This window comes from Mytilus californianus, unplaced genomic scaffold (genome assembly GCF_021869535.1).
Source record: "Mytilus californianus isolate M0D057914Y unplaced genomic scaffold, xbMytCali1.0.p SCAF_11, whole genome shotgun sequence".
Classification (NCBI taxonomy): domain Eukaryota; kingdom Metazoa; phylum Mollusca; class Bivalvia; order Mytilida; family Mytilidae; genus Mytilus; species Mytilus californianus.
Genome location: NW_026262593.1, coordinates 66,320,492 through 66,345,239, shown reverse-complemented (window position 1 = coordinate 66,345,239; position 24,748 = coordinate 66,320,492). Strand labels below are relative to the sequence as shown.

General features: G+C 32.5%; 1 protein-coding gene across 5 annotated transcripts in view; it reads right to left on the bottom strand.

Moving 5' to 3' along the window:
* Positions 1-24,732, bottom strand: part of LOC127720547 (major facilitator superfamily domain-containing protein 8-like) — a 51,504-nt gene extending 26,772 nt beyond the window's left edge. For 3 of the 5 annotated variants that reach the window (XM_052227143.1, XM_052227145.1, XM_052227141.1), the window contains exons 1-12: positions 24,586-24,732; positions 13,936-14,067; positions 12,937-13,060; positions 10,301-10,428; positions 8,761-8,880; positions 8,444-8,523; positions 7,457-7,766; positions 5,312-5,385; positions 4,539-4,622; positions 3,543-3,675; positions 2,127-2,249; positions 835-965 (exon numbers count right to left, since the gene is read on the bottom strand). In XM_052227143.1, coding sequence (XP_052083103.1) covers positions 835-965; positions 2,127-2,249; positions 3,543-3,675; positions 4,539-4,622; positions 5,312-5,385; positions 7,457-7,766; positions 8,444-8,523; positions 8,761-8,880; positions 10,301-10,428; positions 12,937-13,060; positions 13,936-14,067; positions 24,586-24,658 — 1,512 coding nt within the window. In that variant the 5' untranslated portion in view covers positions 24,659-24,732. The remainder of the gene's footprint in view (positions 1-834; positions 966-2,126; positions 2,250-3,542; positions 3,676-4,538; positions 4,623-5,311; positions 5,386-7,456; positions 7,767-8,443; positions 8,524-8,760; positions 8,881-10,300; positions 10,429-12,936; positions 13,061-13,935; positions 14,068-24,585) is intronic. The other 2 variants (XM_052227144.1, XM_052227146.1) reach the window with 2 other exon arrangements.
* Positions 24,733-24,748: the final 16 nt, after the last annotated feature.

Below are 24,748 nucleotides of genomic sequence, written 5' to 3'. Positions count from 1 at the left end.
TAAAATCAATGCTTTAACCTCTTTTCTGAAGAAAATATATCATTGATGTCTTTGAATTTTTTTACTTTTTACTGAAACATTGCTGTTTCATTGACTTGGGGAAAATTGAATATTGCCGATGATGAAAGCGACTGAAAGTGAGTATCGTAAACCACAGGGCGACTAGTTTTCGCTTTTGAGGGTCGGGCAAATCGAAGTGTCGGACGGGAAAGCGACATCTTCGCCCTAGTCGCCCGGTAGCGTGAGCCCTGTGGCTTAACCTTCAGGGGTTCATGAAAAAAAACTCTATCAAAAATATTCATGTTTGTGAAACTAGTACCGGTAACTGTCCTTATCCTAATCTCATCTTTGGTTTCTATATTTTATCACTGATATTTATGTTACTGACATATTTTATAAGTAATGATGTGAAACTTGTCTAAATCATGATTGTTCTGAATTCAAATAGTGAGCATGTTAAATCATAAATTGAAATTTCCAGAGTGGTGAAATATTGCAGTTCATAAGCAAAGAGGAGGAAAATTTGTTTCTCTCATATGCTTTCAGTCTTTCTTGTGTAAAATCCCCTGATCGGACAGAACAATAATGGATTTGTTGCCAAGGAAGCTACCAATTAAGAGACATTTTAATTAAGAAGCTACAAATAACAGCACAACAAATTACCAGTATAAAGCAAGAGACAATTTTATCCAAAAAAGGTTGAATTATTTTACCAAAGCTAACTTTTACAGAAGTGTATATATAAAACTGGACAGCAATAGTATAAAAGGAAAAGAAATAATTGTCTGATTTGAGTTCCCAAAGTATTCAAATATATTTCACTGTATGACTTACCAAAGATACACCTAGGAGGCTCAGCATCACACCAAACATTAAATATGGCCATCTCAACGTGGATCCTGCCCATAGTGGAGCAATTATTGTACTAAGTCCTACTGTAGTTCTTCTCAAGCCTTGACTTAATCCTACAAAAGATTACATTAAATAAACATTACATACAATGAAAGTTACTTGTTTAGTTTATTTCATATTGTTAGCTTTCCAAACTTTAGGTCTAAAACATACCTGATGAGAATTATCACAAAATCATGTGTCATACCCAAACAAATCAGTTTTTCCATATATATAAGTTTTATTACCACTGGGTTTGTACCTGTGCTTGTGTACTATAAATCCTCTTTGTTTAATAACATCTGCTCAGTAGCCAGTAAATTGGTACTGATATGATTTTACGATACATTTAGTTTGTAAACTATGTCCTTGAGTAAATCCAAAGATGTAAATCTCCTATGCAAAGTGGCTTTAGACAGTTTTGGCTGTTATAGTCGGGCCCATTTTGATTTTACATTTGTACTGCCCGCCAAATAATTCATACGTTTGGCTTTCCATTTTTTTTTCAATCTTGAGCATACCTGAAGTGAGTGATTCAAATATGAGTCAGTTTTATATACAATATCAGCTTGAATGCTTGAATAGTTTAGGAACTATCGAAAGCAGTAAGGACACATTTAAATTTGATTGCACAGTACAAGTGTTACAGCTTTATTGTTATTATTAAACATGTTTATAAACAGCAGCACTGTGAGCTATATTAGGCCTATCATAGGCAATTGTAAAATGATTTTTTTTTTTAAATACAATACGTTTCCTTGAATACCAGTAATCCTTACACTATCAATTTTAAATTTCTTGTGTATAAGGGAATATTTCCACTTCTTTTTTATTTTTTTTTATTGGGATCTTATTCAGACAATATTTATTTATACTAATTATAAACATATATCATTACATAATTGTTGCCAAAATATTCATCCCTGGCTTTCAAATTTTGGGAGTTTTAGCATTCCTGATGAAGGTAAATCCAGGAAAGTGCTTTGGACAGGTCAAATTCATAAAGTGTCATTTCATTCTACATGTTCTAATAGTATAAAAATTCTTATTTTTGGAGAAATACTATATATACCAGTAAATGAAATATACAATCAAAGGGTGACTAAGAGGATAATGGAGAAGATTTTGTTCAATGAATAAAAGGCATTCAAAATTTGAACTTGAAATTGGACTCAAAAGCTTATTAGAATTTGATCTCAAACCCACAGCTAAGTGTTAGATAATTAAAAACTCACCCTGAATTTCTTTTGGTAGTAACTTTGTATATAATGACATACTACAGGTAAACAAAAATGGTAGTGCTAACATGTCTAAAGCTATTCCTATTACAAACTTTGGTATATTTTCTGCTGGGGTATCTGCAAAGTAAATAGAAATCAACCATCTGAACAATAAGCTCTAATGGTATACAATGTTTCTTCACCTGATGACTAATTTTTCAAATGAGAAATATCTGTGGCGATACATAAAAAATATTTAAGGCAAACATGTGCAATTCAAAACAACACAGAAATGTACACTTAATAAAAAGGAGACAACCACACATCAGGGTCAAGAAACGAAAAATAAATAATGGTCTTGGCAAGTACGGTCCTCTTGAGGGGAAGAATTCATGATTTTAAAACACAACCAAACTAATAAATTGATAATTACTTCTCCAAAAATAAGCTGGCAAGATATAGGCTGTTTAGCACAAGCATTAATACAATGTAAGTTAATATAAAGGTGGCAGACTGTAATCTTTTAAATTAGAACATTAAAATTAGGTTTAGCAGTTTAGTTTAGTATAAAGCAGGACTTGTATTCAAATGATATCCAGTTCTTGTCCTAAATATGGAAAAGTATTTGGTAAACAGGAAGATGATGAACAATGAAATTGAATCACACAGTATGGCATGCACAAATGAAGCTTGTTACTAAAAACTAAGAAGGCTACGATAGGACAGGAGGACAGATGGACAGAGAAAAAAAGTGTGTTCTGGTAGATGTTTTCTGCTTTGTGTTAATCTGATGATTTAAGCCCTTTTCAACTGAATTTTATAATTTGTTCTTATGTTGTGCTGTATCCCCACTACCCCAGGTTAGGGTTAAGCGCTCACAAACATGTTTAAACCCACCACATTCTTTATGTGCCTGTCCAAAGTCAGGAGCCTGTAGTTCAGTGGTTGTTATTATTTCATGTCTGTCATTTTTGTTTTTCGTAAATTGCTTTGTTTTGAATTAGGCTGTTTATTTTCTCAATTCAATTGTTTCATGTCGGGGCCTTTTATAGCTGACTATACAGTATGGGTTTTTCTCATTGTTGAAGGTTGTACAATTGCCTATAATTGCTTACATTCACTTCATTTGAACTTTGGTGGATAGCTGTCTCATTGGCAATCATACCATATCTACTTATTTTTATACCACCACCTTTTATAGCATGAATATAATCATGTGCTGAAAAGGAGTTTCAGGAAGATTTCTTTGGATTGGGACAAAACCTTGAGACAAATTATTTATCATGTATATTGAGTGAAAACATCAACAAATATCAACAAGATATAGCTGACAGTTCAAGGTGCATGTGAGCTTATAATTACAAACCCTAGATACTTAATACATTCAACAAAGAATAAAATTAATGTTTGTGTAAAACATGCCAGATTTACCATTATAAGCTCTTGGTACTACATACATAAGCCATCCATTAGCCATAGCCAACAAAAAGCATCCCATCAATATCATTGTTCTATCTTTCAAATGTTTACTCAGTATTCGTACTAGTATAAATACCAGTATAATCTAAAAGAATTAACATTATGACAATTAAATATATTTTCTCTATCATAATCAGATTTATACTTTTCTAATGAATTGTATATTTTTCATCATCATCATGTTGGTCTCTTGTTAATAGCTCTGTATTGATTTACAATCTTCATTGTTTGTTCATTGCTTTGCCAAAGTGAAGTAATTGAAACAAGAATATGTCCATAATACACAGATGCCCCACTTGCACTATCATTTTCTATGTTCAGTGGACCTTGAAATTGGGGTAAAAACTCTAATTTGGCATTAAAATAAGAATGATCATATCACAGGGAACATGTGTACTAAGTTTCAAGTTGATTGAACTTCATCAAAAACTACCTTGACCAAAAACTTTAATCTGAAGCGACCAAAAACTTTAACCTGAGCGGGACAGACGGACGAACAAAAGAGACATACGAACGGATGCACAGACCGAAAAACATAATGCCCCTAGGTGGGGCATAAAAAAGAACATGACTTTTTTTTTTTTAAGAAAACCAAAAACAGAATGTAGATTTGCAGAGAAATTGCAACTTGTTGATAAAATAATGATAAAGTTTCAAATATTTAACATACATCGGTATCCACTTAAGGAATCTCTACCTTCACAAAACTTTAGAGGCGGTCCTTCAAATATTTAACATGTAAATAACTTTTTTTTAAGAATTATTTTCAGTTGATTATGTCCTTAACTCATGACCTGTTCCACTGAAGATGAGCATTGTATTGCTCTTGATACAGTGATCAAATGTACATTCATTATAGAATTGAAAACTTTTCAAACTTTCGTTTCCTACTTGAAATGAAGATACATTTTCCCTAATCAATATAACAAATTGACTAATAACAGTTACCTCTACGCCAGCACAACAATACATCACGCTGTTCTCTAATTCTCCCCAATGTAACAGTTTATTTGATAGTGGAGTTGCCATTGTCTGAAATTAATTTTTTTTTGTAGGCATCATTACAAATATCAATATACAGTCTTCAAATATACACAAATGTCAAGCTCTAAATCACCTCATGTCGAAAATTTAATATGCTTAAAAAAATTACTAACAAATAAAATTCCTAGAATAATTAAAGGCACAAGGATATCTGTGAAATATTTGACCCCTATAATTAGATAATGATAAATACAAGTAAGCTGACACACATGTATAATAATAATAAATTTTGTTTCTTAAATTGTAAATTGAAGGCAAAAATTAGAAGCAGTGGAATATAATATGATTGTAACAGAATACCAGGGACTCATATACACACCACATGGATCATTCAATGACAATTTGTCAAAGAGACACTGACCATAGTCTCAATCAATTATTAGACAAAGAAAAGTTTACAATAGGTACAAGTTTAACTTATTCTTATTAATAAAGAGAAAGGTTATTTTATCCCAATAGGAAAGACAGTGGGGATGAATATAGTTGTCTACTGCAAAATATATACATGAACTTGTAGAAATAAGATTTGTTCTTTCTTCTTATGTCCTTATTTTCTTTCTACTTTTGTTTTACTTGTTTCCTCTTGTGTATAACAGTGATACATCACTTCAAAATATTCAAATTTAGTATTTTAATTAAATTCACTCATTACCAATCTAAAATTGATTCATATTTACCTCTAAAGATACTTGACTAAATAAACTTATAAACTGCACACCAAGCAATGTGACAATTTCTTCTCTGACATACACTGAAAATATAAAATTGGATAATGAAGATAAATCCCTTTCTTTGACAGACTAGCTATATATAGAGAACACGAAATATTTTTTGAACACCTATTACCTAAGACATGTTCAGGCAAATTAAATATCTTAAAATTTGCAATAAAGGAGAAGGTATAAGGTCATACTTTGGCCCCCTGAATTCAAACTCAATTTTATTATAAATCTGCCAAACATACTTCATAAGCCAAACATTAGACGGTCAATCATCAGTATTAAATTTCGTCTTATATTTTTGATTTGGACTTTAAATGTATTGCATTTTGCTTCTGGAAAACTAGCAAATTATTTGAATTTTTATGGAGGTCACAACAGTAAAAATGCCACTGATCAACACAAGTTAACCATACCACATAATTAGAGGTTATAAATAGAAATAAGAAGATGTGGTATGAATGCCAATGAGACAACTCTCCATCCAAGTCACAATGTGTAAAAAGTAAATAATTATAGGTCAAAGTACGGCCTTCAACAAGGAGCCTTGGCTCACACCGAACAGCAAGCTATAAAGGGCCCCAAAATGACTAATGTAAAACAATTCAAACAGGAAAACCAACGGTCTAATCTTTATAAAAAACGAGAAATGAGAAACACTTATGAACCACATCAACAAACGACAACCACTGAACAACAGGTTCCTGACTTAGGACAGGTGCAAACAAATGCAGTGGGTTTAAATGTTTTAACAGGCGCCCCCCCCCCCCCCCCCCCCCCCCCCACTAACCTGAACCAGTAGTGTAACATTACAACATAGAAAGACACATTATAAAATATCTATTGAAATATACCCATACCACACAATTGGATTGATTGATTGATTGGTATTTTATGCCACTTTCAACACTGTTGTGTTATTTCGTGGCGGTCAGTTTTTATTGGTGGAGGAAGCCGGTGTGCCTGGAGAGAACCACCGATATTCGGTAGGAAAACTGACAATCCTAGTCAATTAAGAAAGGAGGGATTCGAACTCACAACCTCAGTGTTGACAGGCTAGTGATACAGTAGTTTGACTACTTTAACCACTCTGCCACCAAGGCCCCTCCACACAATTGGAGGTAATAACCATACCACACAATTAGAGGTTATAGCCATACCACACAATTAGATCTATTTATTGTATGCATATTCAATTATGAAAAATATCTAGGTACAAATGTATAAACAGATCAGGATATTTTGAAAAAAGAAATTCATATTGAAATATAAAAATAAGAAGATGTGGTATGACTGCCAATGAGACAACTCTCCACCAGAGACTAAATGGCACAGAAGTTAACAACTTTAGCTAACCATGCGCTCTTCAACAATAAGCAAAACCCATACCGAAATAATTTAACAAATGTATTAATATTCATTTGCATAAGGTCGATTTCTATCCGACCCAGCTCAAATGTAAAACAATTTAAACGAGACAACTAATGGCCTGATTATGTACAAAACAATGAAAGAAGAACAAATATGACATCCAGCAACAAACGAAAACCATTGAATTGTTTGTTTTCTAAATAAATGAGTTCTAAATTATAATTTTTCATACAACTTAAAAGACAGAAACTGATATTAGTTAGAACACTCAATCAATAAATGATGTTGATATACATAAAGAACTGATTTAATACAATACTTTAATTCAAGAATATTTTAGAGGTATCTCTTTATTTACATTGTTAATGACATCAAACATGAATTGCATAACTGTATGACCAATGGAACCCCATCAGAATCCTACCAAGTTTGATATAAATTGCCTAGTAGATTTTGAGAAGAAATGAAAAATAATTTTCCGTGGGGTTTATGGGTACTATGTTCCATCATTGACCCCAAGTTTGCCACCTAACAATCATTAAATAATGTTAATTAGTATAGGTTCTTCCCATCATCAAATCTTCAAAGAATTTCCCTTAGTATTTTTAAAAGGAGATTTTGCTAAATAGCTTGATAAGAAATCAAAGGTTGCCTCTCCCTTGGTACAATGGTACAAAATGTATTTTGACAACCCACCTTATTTCTGTCTTAAAATAAATTGATAATACACACTTTTATAAAAGAATCCCATGCTCAGTTTTTCTTTTGTGACTGGTTCTTCTGTCTTTATTTCACATATCTGTTTCTCATATTCAGTGGTAGACTGGATTCCTTCAATATCTGCACTGACATCATAATTATCTCTGGCACCAGTTATCACAGTGTCATAGGTTGGAGGATTCTGATTGGATAATTTGTCACTAGATATGACTGGATCATTCACTCTTTCCTGTTCAAGCTCTAGCTCTTTTATTTTATGTAAATCAGTATAAAACAGTACTAGTAATAAGAATTCTAATGCCCATAGACATGCCATGAAAGCCTGGAATGAATATAAATTATCTGCAAAGATTTATATACATGTGTATATTTGAGATTCACACTGGACACTTCAGACATTTTTATTTTACTGTACCTAATACAAAATTCAAACTTTTAAGACATTTTTCAATTTAAACTTTGAATAATAAGGACAGATTATTTAAATATTTTTTATATTGCATAATATTATCTGTTAAATATTAATAATAAAAAATTATGGTTTTCTGGAAAAGTATGGTTTTACATATATACATGTACACATCAACCATTTTGATAATTGAATATCTGAGTATTTATTTTATTAAATTGCTTGACATGGGTATGGATCTAAAGAATGTTAACAAGTCTCACTGTACTATGATGTGTGTATATTCATAAAACAGCTAGTAAGATGGTTGAAATACAGCTAACCAGTCAGTTAAATAAGGGATTTAATTACACTCTGTACAATTTTTACCCCACAATAAAACTGATGACCATTAATGTATTCAAATGTATATGTAATTTGGTAGTAAATCCTTTCAACTAACAAATAAAATTCACGAGTATGACTTATCTGAATGACTCAGAAAATCTTATAATATTTGACAATTACTAAATATATTATTTTTCTTTTTTTCCACCATCACTTAAAATGCTTTATCCTCTAGATACCATAAAACAGATATACTACCTTACCCCTGGGTCTGTGTATTTGTTCACTTTAAATGGACCAATGTTAAAGTTGGCTAGTCGAAGGAAAACATTAAGACCAGGCCCTGAAAAAAAAGAAAACTGTCATGAGAAAATTTACCTCCTAATGAAATAAATACTTCTAACACTTATGTATTAACTTTAAATGTGAAAAAGTAAAACTATATTCTATTCAGTATTGAGCCTTTTTTGTTGTATGCATGAATAGACAGAATTTTTGTTAAAGGAAAAAAAAGAAGAACAAAATTTGGTCAAGTTTTCTACAGACAAATATAAAATGAAGTAAATATAACTACATGTACCTATCAAAAGCCCACTTTGTCTAATTGCAATCATTGTGGATAATATTCCTGTTCTTTCTGCTTCAGTGGTCACTCGAGATATCTCAGCTAAAATCACAGACTCAGCTCCTGCTCCAACACCTAAAATTATATATAAATAAACCAGATGTGGAGTATGTCAATGAGACAGTAAAATATATAAATAAACCAGATGTGGAGTATGTCAATGAGACAGTAAAATATATAAATAAACCAGATGTGGAGTATGTCAATGAGATGGTAAAATATATAAATAAACCAGCAGGGTTAAACTTTTTTTTTTAAGGTTTCAACCCTCCCCTTTAAATCCCAATCAATGGTACAGGAAAGCTGAACATATCATCAAAATCAGTGGAAGAAAAGCACTTAACTCTATACTAACAATTTAAGTAAGAAATGAATGCTTCTTTTTGTAATTTTATTGGGGTGTAAAAGCATTGACTGAAGCACATTGTGTATGTAGGCATGATCAACGCATTAACAACCATATAAAATTACAAAAAAAGCCATCAATTCTTATAATTACATTTTATGCTACATTTACAACCATGAAATTACAAGTTATATCGATTTTTTTGTTTGTTTTCCTATGCATTGTTGTGACATCACGGGAAGCATGTGCTGTCATGAATGTTGATTTTATAGGAAATTTAAATCTAATTTTGGAATGACTCTCGATTGGTGTCGCCAAACAAAAGTATGGATTCGTATGAAACATACATGCAATGTGATTTATATTGGAGTACGAGACATCAACAAAATTAGTACATACTAAAACTATAATAAACTATGCCAATCAAAAAAACCCTCTAGTTACCTAATGCAAGCTCAAAATACTTAACCTGCTGATACGAAATTATGCCATCCTATAATAGGACTACTACATATTATTATCAGTGGCTGTACTTTACAGGAGATATCAAACAGCAACATAACAAACAGTACAGAGAAACTGTGTGTTTGTCAAATGTATGATATATAATAGTGTGATTTAGTGAGCAACTAATGACAATACTTGAAGTGTCACTTCCCTTATCAAAATTATATTAAGTTCCCAATTTATTCAGAAATCTGTGTTTTTATAAACGTTTTGACTCGGAGTATTCTTGAAGGCAAATGAAGAAATGTGCATCAAATGGTTAACAAAATAATGTTTCATTTTTTATATCCATTTCTTGATAAGATATAATCATATTATTTGTGAATCTGTAATGTCAGTTCCAGCTGGATTTTGTAAACATTTTATTATGGCACTACACAAAAGAGTACAGTATAAACTGTACAAGCTGACTAGGTGCTATGCCAATGGTTATGGATAAATATAAGTTGCACTAAAGATGTTAACTCATCAGCCCACAGCATAAAACAAAATTTACCATTCATATTTTCTAACTAAGTATTACAAGGATTGTTGTCTCATGTAACTGTTTATTCATTCTATATCTCTTACTTTTAAATTGCATATGCTAGCCAACAAATTCCATCACATGATTTTTATACAATATTACTTGATGTTACAAACCTGCTATCAGTCGACTTGCCACCAAAAACCATTTTGAGTTGCCCATAAAATACATTGTATTACCAGCAATCTCAAACACAGCACCAATCAACATTGGAAACTTTGGCTTCCTTGTCACATCTGACCATCTTGAAATTAAAAAAAACCCAGTTTATTTAAAAATCTAAATTTCTTTAACAAAAATATGTATCACTATTTCATTATTTATGTACATGATGTATGTGTTTATGTTTGTTTGTTAATGTTTAACACCACTTTCAGCAACCTTGGCTTTATCATGGTAGCAAGTATCTGTTGGTGGAGGAACCATAGACCTTTGATAGGAAAACTTGTCAATTAAGTATCTGAAAAGCAGTTTCATAATAATACATACATGTATATTGGATGTGATGGAAAATTACATAAATTAAAAAGAAAAGAAATATGAATAAAAAAAGAGGTGAGATATATAATTAAATGAGACAGCAACACATTAAAACAGTTATTTGGAAGCTCAAATCAAAATGAACATTTATAAACTAGTCAAAACATTAACTAAATTTTATCATCGGTATAAGGACATCATTCGTAAATATAACTCAACATGCAGACATCTTATACGTTCGGGTATTTCACATCCAATCTTTTATGGTAATATTCTTTACAAAGCACAAAAATGTCAGTATTCACCTCAAAAGCTTACAAAACATTTAAACAGACTTATTAAGAAGGGATATAGTTACGATACTGTTGTCAGGTCATTAAAGATTGCATATTTTGGCTTTAATATTGATTCACTTATAGGGTCTTTGCATCGGAATTAAACATATTTATTCTAAAACCAGTTGTTGGCATGACACGGGTTATGTTCTTCTCATATATTTTATGATGGTATAATACTAAACCCCTAACAGGAGGGATTGTGCCTGATATTCATATGATGAAGACAGAATCTTTCAATCAGTTTAATTGAGGTCTGGAGCTGGCATGTCAGTAACTGCTAGTAGTCTGTTGTTATTTATGTATTATTGTCATTTTGTTTATTTTCTTTTGTTTCCTATTCTGACATCGGACTCTGACTTCTCTTAAACTGAGTTTTACTGTGCCTACTGTTGTACGTTTGTTTTTTCTACATTGGCTAGAGGTATAGGGGGAGGGTTGAGATCTCCAAAAATATGTTTAACCCCGCCGCATTTTTGCGCCTGTCCCAAGTCAGGAGCCTCTGGCCTTTGTTAGTCTTGTATCATTTTTAATTTTAGTTTCTTGTGTATAATTTGGAGTTAAGTATGACGTCCATTATCACTGAACTAGTATACATATTTGTTTAGGGGCTAGCTGAAGGACGCCTCCAGGTGCGGGAGTTTCTCGCTGCATTGAAGACCCATTGGTGGCCTTCGGCTGTTGTCTGCTCTATGGTCGGGTTGTTGTCTCTTTGACACATTCCCCATTTCCATTCTCAATTTTACTTGCACAAGTTTCAATGTGACGACAACTCCATGCATGGTAAAATATCTTTGAAGCAAACCTTTATGTTTATGCATCCCATAGGGACTAGCAAACAGATAAATGGATGGAAGGCCCAGACCAGAAAACAATAATACCCCTCAATTGTAGGTGGGGCATTAAAGTTAAAAATAATTATTTTTGTTCCTAGGTTTCCTGTTTCTTCTTTCCATCGTATACAGTACTAGTTGATTTGATGTTTCTAGGAGTAGCTGTTTTTACATGTATTAAAGTATCAAAGGCAGTACGTCTATTTGGGACAAATTGCATTGATTGATATTATCATTATGGCCTACATCTTCTTTTACATAAATCTATTATAATGCACTTTTGCGACTGTCCCAAGTCAGGAGCCTCTGACCTTTGTTAGTCTTGTATGTTTTTTAATTTTAGTTCATTTATATGTTTTGGAGTTTAGTGTGACGTCCATTTTCCTTGAATTGGTACACATTTTGTTTATGGGGCCAGCTGAAGCCTGTCTCGGGGTGCGGGATTTTCTCGTTGTGTTGAAGACCCATTGGTGGCCGTCGGCTGTTTTCTGCTGTTTGGTCGGGTTGTTGTCTCTTTGACACATTCCCCATTTCCATTCTCAATTTTACTTCCATTTTTATCGTAATTTTTAAATAAATCATTAATCTAAAGCTTTGTAGAATCAAATATACTTTTTGATGCTATCTTCAGTTTTTTCCATAAATGACATTCTTTTTGTTGATATTTTTTTCCCAACAGGATATATATATCCACCAGAGATAAAATAACCTAGATTGTAAGCAATTATAGATATATATCCATACAGTAATTTTTGAAGTATTTCATTCATGTGTCAACATAAGTAATGAAAGGTAAACAAATTCATCAACACATCCAGATTTATTGACATGTATCATATTCATACTTATGATGTCTCAAAACTGGTTTATACAAGTATAAACTTATTGGTTGACCCGACTTGACCGGATGCTAACTAATGGAATAAGACTTAACCTGTTAACATACAACATTGTTTGTGTCAGCAGATTCCAAGTATTTCAAAATTGTCCTAATTTCAATAGTTCAATATTTTTAATGTAAATATGCCATTTTTTTTTCCTTTACATATTAACGTAGAGTTCAAAGAAAATTAAAAATGTACAATTCCACAAATGAGATTTTACCTGCCAAACATAGGTCCTGAAAGCATTGCAGTTAAACTGAAGGCAGACAGAATTAATCCCAAGAAATATTGCTGTGCATGGAATGTGTTCTCAAGGTACAGCCATAATGTTGGTAGTATAACAGCTGAAAAATATTTAAAGTTTTGAAATATATTCATGATATATAAATGTCACACAGATCTTGATTAATCAATATTTGGCAGTCATTATACAGTTGATCACATGTAATAGGGAAAATCATATTTTCTGGCATTACAAAGTCTTTTTTTTCTCTGCATTTTTATTTATACTGCACCTTAACATAAATCATAATATTTATTGACATCAATAGATATAAACAATTCACCAAAGTTTCATGAGAATTGGTGACAGCATTTTTGAGTTATTGTCCGAAAATAATCACCCCTTTTTTTTAATGAATAAAACCCCATAACTCAGAAATGTAAAATGTAAAATTTATAAAATTCTAAAGGGAGCTTACATCAATACATACAAACAATTCACCAAAGTTTCATAAGAATTGCTGAAAGCATTTTGGAGTTTTTGTCCGAAAACTGGAAAATCCCCCCTTTTTTTATGAATAAAACCCTGTAACTCAGAAACGTAAAATCTAAAAGTAATAAAAATCGAAAGGGAGCTCATGTCAATAGAAATAAACAATTCACCACAATTTCTTGCAAGTGGGTGAAAGCATTCTTGACTTATTGTCCGAAAACTGGAAAATCCCCTTTTTTTTTAAATGAATAAAACCCCAGAACTCGGAAACGTAAAATCTAAATTTTATAAAAAACGAAAGGGAGCTCACGTCAATAGATATAAACAATTCACCAAAGTTTTATGCAAATTGGTTAAAGCATTTTTGAGTTACTGTCCGACATGTTGACGACGGACAGACGGATGGACAGACGTACAGACAGACGGACGGACGGACAGAGGTATACCATAATACGTCCTGTAAACGGGTGTATAAAAACGAGATCACTATAAAAACAACAGTACCAGTGCTGAGTTCCAGCGGAGACAAACATACATTGGGTAGAGAAATTCTTGTTCTTACGAGAATAAAATATGGTAAGCAGTATTGCACAGGTGGAATGATATGCTGTTTAGTTTCTTCTCTCTGTTGAAAAGCTGTAAATCAATTTTCAAAGTATGAATTATCAATAGCATTAACTTAAAAAAATCAAATTAAACATTGCATTGTAAAAACATTGGTTGTAGTTGATTGAAAGTTCTACAATTATATATGGACAAAGGAAGATAACTCCAATTTTAAAAGACTACTTTAACAATGAAATCATCATGATCATTGATATTTTTATAACAGATATTAGATTACTGCACCTTGCACAAGTTATGTAATTTTCTTGACAAGTATAACATCATTTTGTAACTTGAAAATCTGAGCATATATTTCGTTGATAAATTTCTGGAAATGTTCATGGATAGGATGCTTAGAATGTTATGGTGAATGCACTATATTTTGTGTATCTCAAAAGAAGTGATAAACCTTGGAAGGCATCAGGTCGTTCCATCCCCAAACCGATCCAGCCCAAAATCGATCCGGCCCAAAGTCAATCCGTCCCACGTCGATCCGGTCCCAAGTAGATCTGGCACATAATAAAATAATGAATAATTTATATTAACTTCGGATGATTTGGTGACCTATTTTTTTATCAGGATAAATGGAATTTGTAAAAAGTATTGATGCTTAATGACAGCAGGTATGCCTTATATTGGACATGTTGGAGTAACATTCAAATGAATTATTTTAAATCGATACGAAAATGAGTATGATTGGTACTGTTTGTAAAGCAACATCAGCATATAGATATGAAGTTATTTTCCATAACTTGGAATATCATGGGAAAAAAGTTTTTATTTAATTCACACATAGAAGAGATAAATCAATTGGAACATCTAATTATGTAATCATCATAATGACTTGTTTAAATCAAACCATTAGGGACGACATCAAAAGTTCAATGTAGGATAAAAAACTTAATTCACATAGTTTTTTCACTGACCCCCGCCCCCACCCCCCAGTCTTAACTTCATTTGGGAAAAATTGATTGACCAATATGGATATATGTAAAATCGATTTTGGATAAACAAAACTTGCAGCAATTTTAACCCCCCCACCCCAAACTATTTGATTTAAGTTTTTTATCCTACATTGATCTTTTGATGTCGTCCCTTAGTCTATAATTGGTTTGTTTATTCAACAGTTGTATGATGATTGTGAACCAAATTAACGCCAGTCGTAACCACTTAATTCCATCAAAATCATGATTGATAAAATTTACTTAAGCAACAAGCTCTTTTATTTGACATGTTTGAAGTTCTAATAATTAATTGTTATATTTTTTTCAGATAACATGAAGAAGAAATGTACTATCATTTCTTTTCACCACTGTCTTCTCTATGTTCTTTTTTTGTACCATCGAATTGTGATATTAAAAGAAAAACCCATCCTGTCTCCTCTTTTAAGGATTTGGGAAATCAAACAACATTTCTCATTTTGAGAAGTTTTTATAACTTTAAACAAATACAAAGTTTGTATACATCAGCTTGGGGATCTACTTGTACAGTTGTATATGTAACTATTTGTTATTACACAGGATGATAGTTGTTAACGATCACCATGATCACAGTCAATTGAAAAAAATGATAATTACTGCAGATTAATGTTGATGGTACTAAATTCTGTTATATATGTTTTTATTATAATTATGCATACCCAATAGCCTTAAAAACATAATCAACATAATTGTAAGGTGTTAATTTGATTTGAATTCAAATCTTTTATATAAAAATAATATTATATTTCTATATGAAATCTTAATATAAATTTTTAAAAATATTCAAATAAATGTCTCATCTTATGGAAACTTAACATTATTTATCTGTAAAAGGCCAACTTTTTTACTGTCCACCTTTTATAATATTATAAAATTCATAAACATTTATGAATGACACTGATTTCTTTTATATCTTTATTGTATTTCCTTATAAATATTTTTTATATTGGGGCTGGATTGACTTAAATATGGGACCAGATCGACTTGGACCGGATCGACTTGGGACGGAACGACTTTGGCCAGATCGACATGAAAGCACCTTGGAAGATTTAGATATCAAGTCAGTACCATAGCAACTTCGCTAGCCAAGGGTTACGATCCACTTCCCTCTTCTCCACCCATGGCGGATTGAGATAGAATTTCGGAGACACAAGGTAATGATTTTCATTGGTTGCAGTGGAAACTCGCTGCATCCAATCAAAAAGCGCCTATAACATGATCACATGTAAATGTAGAAAGTGTATGTAAACAGGGGTTAAAATTAACATTTGGTACTGGAAGGTCCAGGACCTTTGACAATCCAAACTGAAAGGTCCACAACCTAAATCCCAGGTCCTACTTTTACAGGAAAAATTTCATAACGCAATAAGATACAAAATTAATGAGCTTTTGGAGTGAGGTTAGTTTGTTTCATCATATTTGAACTGCATGTGATGTTTCATTTCTCATATAATGCCTAAATGGGCTATCCAGCGAATAAACAGTTTACAACCTTCAATATTGAAATACTGCTTACACATCAACACCATTTTTGCACTGGATTTCAAGAATAAATTCATAGTCACTGAAGGGTTTCCCTTTTTTGCAATACTGTATGCAGTGTTGAAAAGAACCTTATATCTATTTAACTGATCAGGCCAGGGGCGTAGCTACCTTCTTAATGAAGTGGAATCACAAACTATAGGGCGAGGGGTCTGGAGGCTGCCTAAGGCCCCCAGTAGGTCCAGGGCAAAGCCCTTGTAAGGGGGCCAGGGGGGCGAAGCCCCCCGGAAGCTCCGCATATAAAGCGTTTCAAAACAATCACAACCGAAATAAAACTTGGACATTTTTGTTGTGGTTTTTTGGTCAACTATTTGTTTAACTTCGAGTCGAATGAAGACTTAACGTTGTCGCTTGTGTTTTTTGTACGTGAAAGCTTATAAAATCACGGAGATTTGTTCCATATGCTAGTATTTGTATTGAGCAAAGAAGATTTAAAAAAACAAACAATAAACATAAACATGAACACAATACTATATGTGGAGTTTCTGTTAGCATAAACATCATTGGATACCAAATACTTGGTGGACACATTCTCATATATTTTGCTTAACATATGTAATTATTTGAAGTTGAAATTAATGAACTTTTTCAGAGTAAATGGTACTTTGATCGCGATCTTTTTCATGATCTGCGTTTTTAATTAGCCAGCTAATTAACAAATGCATATGCATTCGACCAGTTGTATGGCAATATCTAGATGATAACAGTGAAGATACGTGTAATAAAAGTTTGGTGTATCTTTCGAACAAGAATCAGCAGTTTAGTGTCCTACTCGGACAGACAGTTCTTTTTAAAATTGAATGACCTAATAGTCCAGTAAAACGAGTTAGAATTAACAATTTATTTAAATGGTTTTACAATCAACCATTCGTATAGCCGGCCCATATAGAAACGACCTTGAATTATCGAATCTATATAAAAGATTTTTTTTGTAAAATAAATTAAAACTAAAAACATGTACTGGAAAATGTGTACTTTTTTTTTATAATAACAGCAGTTCCAACTGTTCATCTACTAGTATACGGAAACTATTGATTGATTGAATGGTATATCAATGTCCGGTAGCAAATATTACATGCACACAGGACGAGTTACGTTGACGTGATGTGAAAATGAACTATTCGTGTTGTCAAGACCTACATACTTAGTCAATATTGAACTAGTTCACAAGGTTACAGTCATTATTCCCGGATTGATACGAGTTGAAGAGTCTTCATTCTAGTAAGATGTGTGCTTTAGGGCGAAGCGGAAAATAATAATTTTCAAGTTTTTTTGTTAACCCTAGAGGGATTATGTTTTTTTTTACAAGTCAAAGTGAGTATACGGTATGGTTGTGGAACCAACAACTATGTAGCTGGTATTTTCTAAACAATGCCCGTAATATAAAAAGTTCCTCTAAGTTTACACCAGTTGTATGACTTGTATTTTGGAAGAATCTGGTGCCATTTCATACTTTAGAATAGCATTTATAAAATGGCTTAAAAGACCTGCCGAGTTTTTTATTTTCAATACATTGTAGGTCAGGTCATTTATTTTCAAACTACCACAGAACAAACCATTCATTTTTGTTATTATCAAGGCTGAGTTATTTATTTTCAAAATCCTCCTGCCCCCCTCACTCTCTCTCACTTTTTTTTGTTTTTGTTTTTTTTTGTTTTGTGAAAACGACGGGGATGTAGGTGCTGCCGTGCCTCCGGGTAGCTACGCCCCTGCAGGCTTACATTCTGCTTGAGAATACATTGTCCAAGTTTAGTGTCTGACAATTACCGTAGAAAGGCTTGTATAGTCCGCGGTTTTATTCTCCAAAATTGGACATTCCAGACGGGGTGCGGACTATAGAGTACAATAAGCAAGAAATAAGAGAAAAATTTCAATTTCGCGGGCGAGGTGGTTTGTTTACGTTCCGCCATCTTTGTTATTTATATTGTAGAGGGCGCTCTTATCATTTTTCAAACTAATAATTTTAACTCATCCATATTAATAAGTTATTTCTATTCAATATCAAATTAATACTGATAAATATAAAAACTAAACCTTTCATTACAAATTTCTCGTAGATGATTTTTGACATATTCCCCATTTCGATTCTCAATTTTATATTGCCGTCATATAAAAACTTGAAAAGTAAGCTAATAAAACAAATTATGCAAAGAAATGACATAAAACCGACTCTGAATTAGTACATGAAATTGATGTAGAAACCCACAAAAAGAAGATGATCAGGAATACATTTATACTGCTGAGCAGTGTTCTCCCCTCAAATTTTAAATAGCATCCTAGAAAATAGATGAATCTTTAGATTATCAACTTAACAATCCTATTTATGGTTCCTTATATGCTTAGATGAAAATAAAAAACCTAATCAAAACATTATTCTAAGCAGGCTCACTGTAAATTCAAACTCTTCTTTTAACAATTAGAATGATCCTCTTATATGAGATGCAGGAAACTGGGAATACAATATGAACAACCAGCTAATTTAGAAAGTAAAAATAATTCAACAAACAGAAAGCGTTGTTTGCAATACTAAATAAAAAAAAACGCTACAACTTTTAAATATTGATGAAAAAGATATTCCAAATCCTCCACCTTTTCATGAAAATCAACAAAAAATTAATTTAATAAAGTGATGGATTGTATAACTGTACAGTATTCATAGTTTTGAAATTAAACAAATGTCTTATTGTTTTAAATTTTATAAAATTTGCAAAGAAAGAAAAATCGATATGAAAATGCACAAGATAATGAATGTCAGCATTGTCATTTATATAAATCACCAATAAATTCATTTTCAGCAGAAAACAATAAGGGAGCAACCATTTAGCTTCAAAGGGGGGGTATGGTTTTTTGTTTGAGTCAGATTTTTTACACGTGAAGCACTTCAATGCTATCAATCAAAATTATTTAGTCAAAATATAAACACTAGAAGGTATGGGGAAAATCTGGATTCAGAATATTTTTTTTTGTCCTCTGCTTGAACAGAGTATTTTTGTCATCAATTTTTAAAGAAAAATACTAGTCCAAATAATTATGACGTCCAGGAAGGCTATTTTAAATTTTTGCTTTGATGCTTCCTGCGACACACCAAAAAAAAAATACCATACCTCCTTCTGCCTTTTGAAGTTCAATGATCTTTCCCTAAACATTTTCCATCTTAACTTATTATTTTATTTTGGACAAAAACTATATGTAGGACATTCGTCCTGAACATGCATGAAATATTTGCCACTGGGCGTTAAGCAAACCAACAATCAATCAATATGTAGGACATAGTTTTGGTAAGCTGGCATTCAAGGTAGCGCCTTCCTCATATTAAATATAAAAACTAAACCTTTCATTACAAATTTCTCGTTTCTTTTCAACAATGCAGTGGTTGAAATAAACTGGTATTTGCTTGATTGAAACGATACAAACATAGTGAAAAAGACAACCGTAAACCAGCTTAGAATTTGTAAACTACAAAACGTAATCGGTTATTGTTCGTTCCGTTTTGGTGTTTCATACTGACTAATATGGTTTGTATTAGCTTAAGACCCTTCAAACATTAATGTGATAGATATATTAAAGACTGTTTTACAAAAGGATGGAACTGTTTTACTTTCAAAGTTGTATTATAGTGATATCTGTTATGTACGGATTTTGACTCTCACCGGTTAGTTTCTTCTTTTACACATGCTTTTTAAACTTCCTGTTTAAACATACACAAGTTTCTAAATTGTTTTTTAAGTGAATTAAACTTATTTTAACAATCATGAAGCGTTCTAGAATCATTTACAAGCAGTTTCAGCTTCTGTTTGATGATGGAAAACAGGTTTTTCCAAGAAAGTACCGCAAAAGACCGCACAGGATTTGAAATTACCGGAGTTTCATTAGACCTTTTCTAACAGTTACAAAAAGTTTTTTTACCTAAAATATCGTGGGGAGAAGGGGGTGCGGACTATGTACCAGTGCGAACTATACAAGCCTTTCTACGGTAATCCTTAGGGGACGACCATTTGATATTCTGGTAGGGGCCAGGAGGATTTGTTTTGGATTGGTTATTTATTTTTGTGAACTAGAAGAAGAGATTATCTATTTTCTGCACTGTTGAAGCATGATTTTTCATTTTCATTAAAACAAGGGACTGATTATTTATTTTCACAATTATATTTATAATATTTGAAAACACACAATTTTTAATTTTTTTTTTTATTCCTAAATAGATAATAAATGTATAGTCAAATCATTATGTACCATTTAATCAGAATTAATCATCATCCTGTGGAAGTGAATCTTCTGAATTCCCAACTGCATTTATTGCATACGTACAAGGTATTAAAGTTGGGCTGTAACTAAGCCTCTTTTAAAAGTAATGTCAAACATATTTGCCGAGGGGAGCGAGTCAAAAAAATTCGTCTTAGGTTTTGGGGGACGCTGAAGGCCCCAAGAAGATATAGAAAAATGATGCAAAATCATGCATTCTGTGCGTTTCCCAGATCCTTTCTTAATCTGAAATGCAAGTTCTGGGGTTAATTATTTTTTCGACAATATTTTGGTCTCAAAGCAAAATATATAGATGCAGTGTCAGACTTTTAGTTTTTAGGGACAACATCAAAAGACCAATATGTAGGATAAAGCAAAAAGTGTAATTCACAAACTTAAGAATGTGGCTGCTTTTTTTTTTATAGTGTTTTGGCTTGCAGAAAATCTTTTTAATATACCTGTCAATTATGTTTTTTTTTTTCTCAAATTAAGTTCAAAGGGCTGATTATCATTGATATAGCTATGTCAAGTACATTGTAAGTTTCTATAACATATTTCAATTACAACTTGATGTAGTTCCTAACTGAGATACAATTTGAAATTCATGTAGTTTGTAAAATTAGATAAAAAGTCCTTAAATAAAATAATATAAACTCAAGTTTAAAAAAAATTACTAAATTACAAATGGAATGCAACACTAAGAAAATAAAGAAGGGCAATCAATGAACAAAAGACAAACCCTGGAAAAGATAAAACAACAAACAACAAACATTATAGACAAATAACACTGAAAACTAAAATTAAATGAGAAACACGGATCTTGAAAAACAGGGGCTATGTCAGAGGGTGAACAGAACTTGTTTCTTGCAAGGCATTCGAAGTAAAAACAATTTAATATGAAGACAAGCTTTTGTTTTTGAAATTTCCTACCTGAGGCATTTGCCTCAATTTAGTTACAGCCCTCTTATGAAAGTGAGGTAAATGTTCCTGAGTTAATATACCTCTAGTTAATTGAAACCCATTTTCAGACATTTCAAGTACATTAATATTTATACATTGTATTATAAAAGATTTGGGAAGTTTTTCCCGAAAAAAATATGAAAAAAGATGAATTTTGGAAGAATCTGGTGCCATTTCATACTTTAGAATAGCATTTATAAAATGGCTTAAAAGACCTGCCGAGTTTTTATTTTCAATACATTGTAGGTCAGGTCATTTATTTTCAAACTACCACAGAACAAACCATTCATTTTTGTTATTATCAAGGCTGAGTTATTTATTTTCAAAATCCTCCTGCCCCCCCCCCCCCCCCCTTCCAAAATATCAAATGGTCGTCCCCTTAGTCATAATTAAACTTAAAATTTGGGTCACTTTGTCACTTTCATGGATCCACTGCTCTAAACAAGATAAATGCTGGGGTGTCACTTAGTATATTTTTATTGGGTCTATTTTAAGGTTCATCTATACACTTCAACAAAAATGGCTGTGTTTACACCATGAAATTTTCTCTGAATGCAGACAAAACTGTGTAATTCTAATAGTTTTAAATCCTGGCAGCACCTAGATATATACAAGTTGTATTCATTTTGTGTTTTAAAAACAAAAATACTTTTGTGCATTTTGCTAAACATTTTCTTTCCTTGCCACAGGTGGTGTAAAAATAAACAAAGTCATGTGAAATCTTTAAGATTGTCCCCCTCAGGTAATGATTGTATTGTATCATATTGATTGATATGGACAATAGAGGGACAATAGAAATCTACTCACAACAAAGGTGATTTAAATAGTGTAAATGAGTGGACTGTATCAAAGAAAACTCAGGTGTTTGTTTATTTCACCACCTTCTGTGGCAAGGAAAGAAAATGTTCATCAAAATCCGTAAAGTGTTTTAACTTTTTAGAACATAAATTGGATGTAACATTAATTTATCTAGGTGCTGCCAGGCATTAAAACTTTTTAAATTACACAGTTTTGTCTGTACTCAGAGAAAATTTCATGGTGTAAACACAGCCATTTTTGTTAAAGTGTATAGATGAACCTTAAGATTTTGTGTTCCCCTTACAAGTGCACTTTCTTTTTCTGAATGGCAGGGTAACTTCTTGCAGTATGTGCATGACATTAGACCAGTTGATTCATCAAAATATAGCCACGGTCGATCGATTTTCCTGTGGGGCTTAAATGTCTGTTCCCGTTTTTCACGATCGCATTTTTGGTCTTTAGTGAGATCTTCATTTGATTTCTTTTGAAGACGTTGAAGACACAGGCACTTCAAGTTTTGTTTCTATCCATGGAAAGGTTGAATATCCTTCTATATTTATGGATAGTCGACCTTCCCATGGATAGAAACAAGTGCCTGTGGTTGAAGACCGTTCATAATCTTCATAATCTTCAGGCTTTCTCTTGGAAGACCTGACACCAAAGTGAAACGTCCTCATTTTGTTCGAAAATGTCTAAATGATTAAATGATTTGTCACATGACTTCTCGCAACTATTTATAACCTTGTGTTTCCAAGAAATACAAGGTTAAAAATAACTCACTCGTCGGCAAGGTCAGGGATGAAGCATTTTTTTATTTCAATTTCAATAATAATATGGCTTAAAAATGACGATACAGATGGTTAAAAAGGTCAGCAAAAATCATTTTTATTTCCTTTAAGATCGAAGGTCCGTCGGGCGTAGCTAGTAACCAAAACGAAAGTCCAATTGCAACAGTGGAAGGTCATGGACGTCGGACCACCGCTAATTTGAACCCCTGGTAAACAATTGGCACATGCTTATTGTGCAACAAGTCTTTACATCCCTAAACATACGACTATATTAAGTGACAATTTGAATGTTTTTAATCAATTAATAGAAGTTCCTGTGCATGTTTCTTGTACAAATGCATGAATGTCAACGTATATTTTCGTTTCCTGCTTTACCAAGAGTGTAGAATCTAGACGCTACAGTGTTTTTACCTCCAAATTGAAGAGTTCAAGTGCTACCATTGGTCAAGAATAATGTATTCGGAATGGGCGTGAATTTAATCTACTGATAGATGGCGCAACATTGTTATCGCAAATGTTGGCTTAATCTGCCAAGGGCGGAGAGGAGGGAAGTGGATCGTAACCCTTGGCTAGCAAAGATGGTACCATAGGGTTTTGATTGCATTTCATGCAATCTTTACCATGTTTACCCCACCAGTCTTCTATGCGTCTACTTGTCTTTTTGAACAGCAGATGTACAGAAGTACATAAAGTAAAAATAAATATATAGTCTACTCTATACTGACTCTTTCAAACTAACAAACTTGTACATAATAATTAAATACTACAAAAAAAATCATATTTATGTTATAACTATGAAATAATACTTGTTGTTTTATAATATTTTATGTTATAACCCCACTGGAAAACAATACTTAAAGAGTCTGGACAATGTGTCTTTACAAGGTATGGACGATGTGGGGGTATGGCCGACACATCCTATGGACGACGTGGAGGTATGGCTGTTGTGTCTTGAAAGCTTGTTGGCAGACCTAAATCATTGGGATTAAACTACATTTCATTGGTAGGCCTAAATTTAAACTATTGTTATAGTGGGCGAGTTGGTTAACAGGAGTGGGGAGAGTTGGTGGAAAGTGGGGCGAGTTGGTAGAAAGTTGGGTCAAGTTGGCAATTGGGCGAGTTGTTATATATAATTTCTTCAAGGGCAGATGCACAGGTTTGTCTGTACTCAAAGAGTATATGTTGAGGTGTAAACGCAGCCATTTTAGCCACATAGTCCACATGAAACTTAAAATTACCATATTCGACACCACCCATGAAAAAATACAACCCTAAAATTGTGTAGCAAAGTTTCTTCTTTTTGTTTTTCATGATTTAATAATCGGCTGCAGGGCATAATTAGTTCCCTTTTCTGAACTGTTCCATGTCAAATCGTTGACCACTTCTGTGGGGTCATAACAG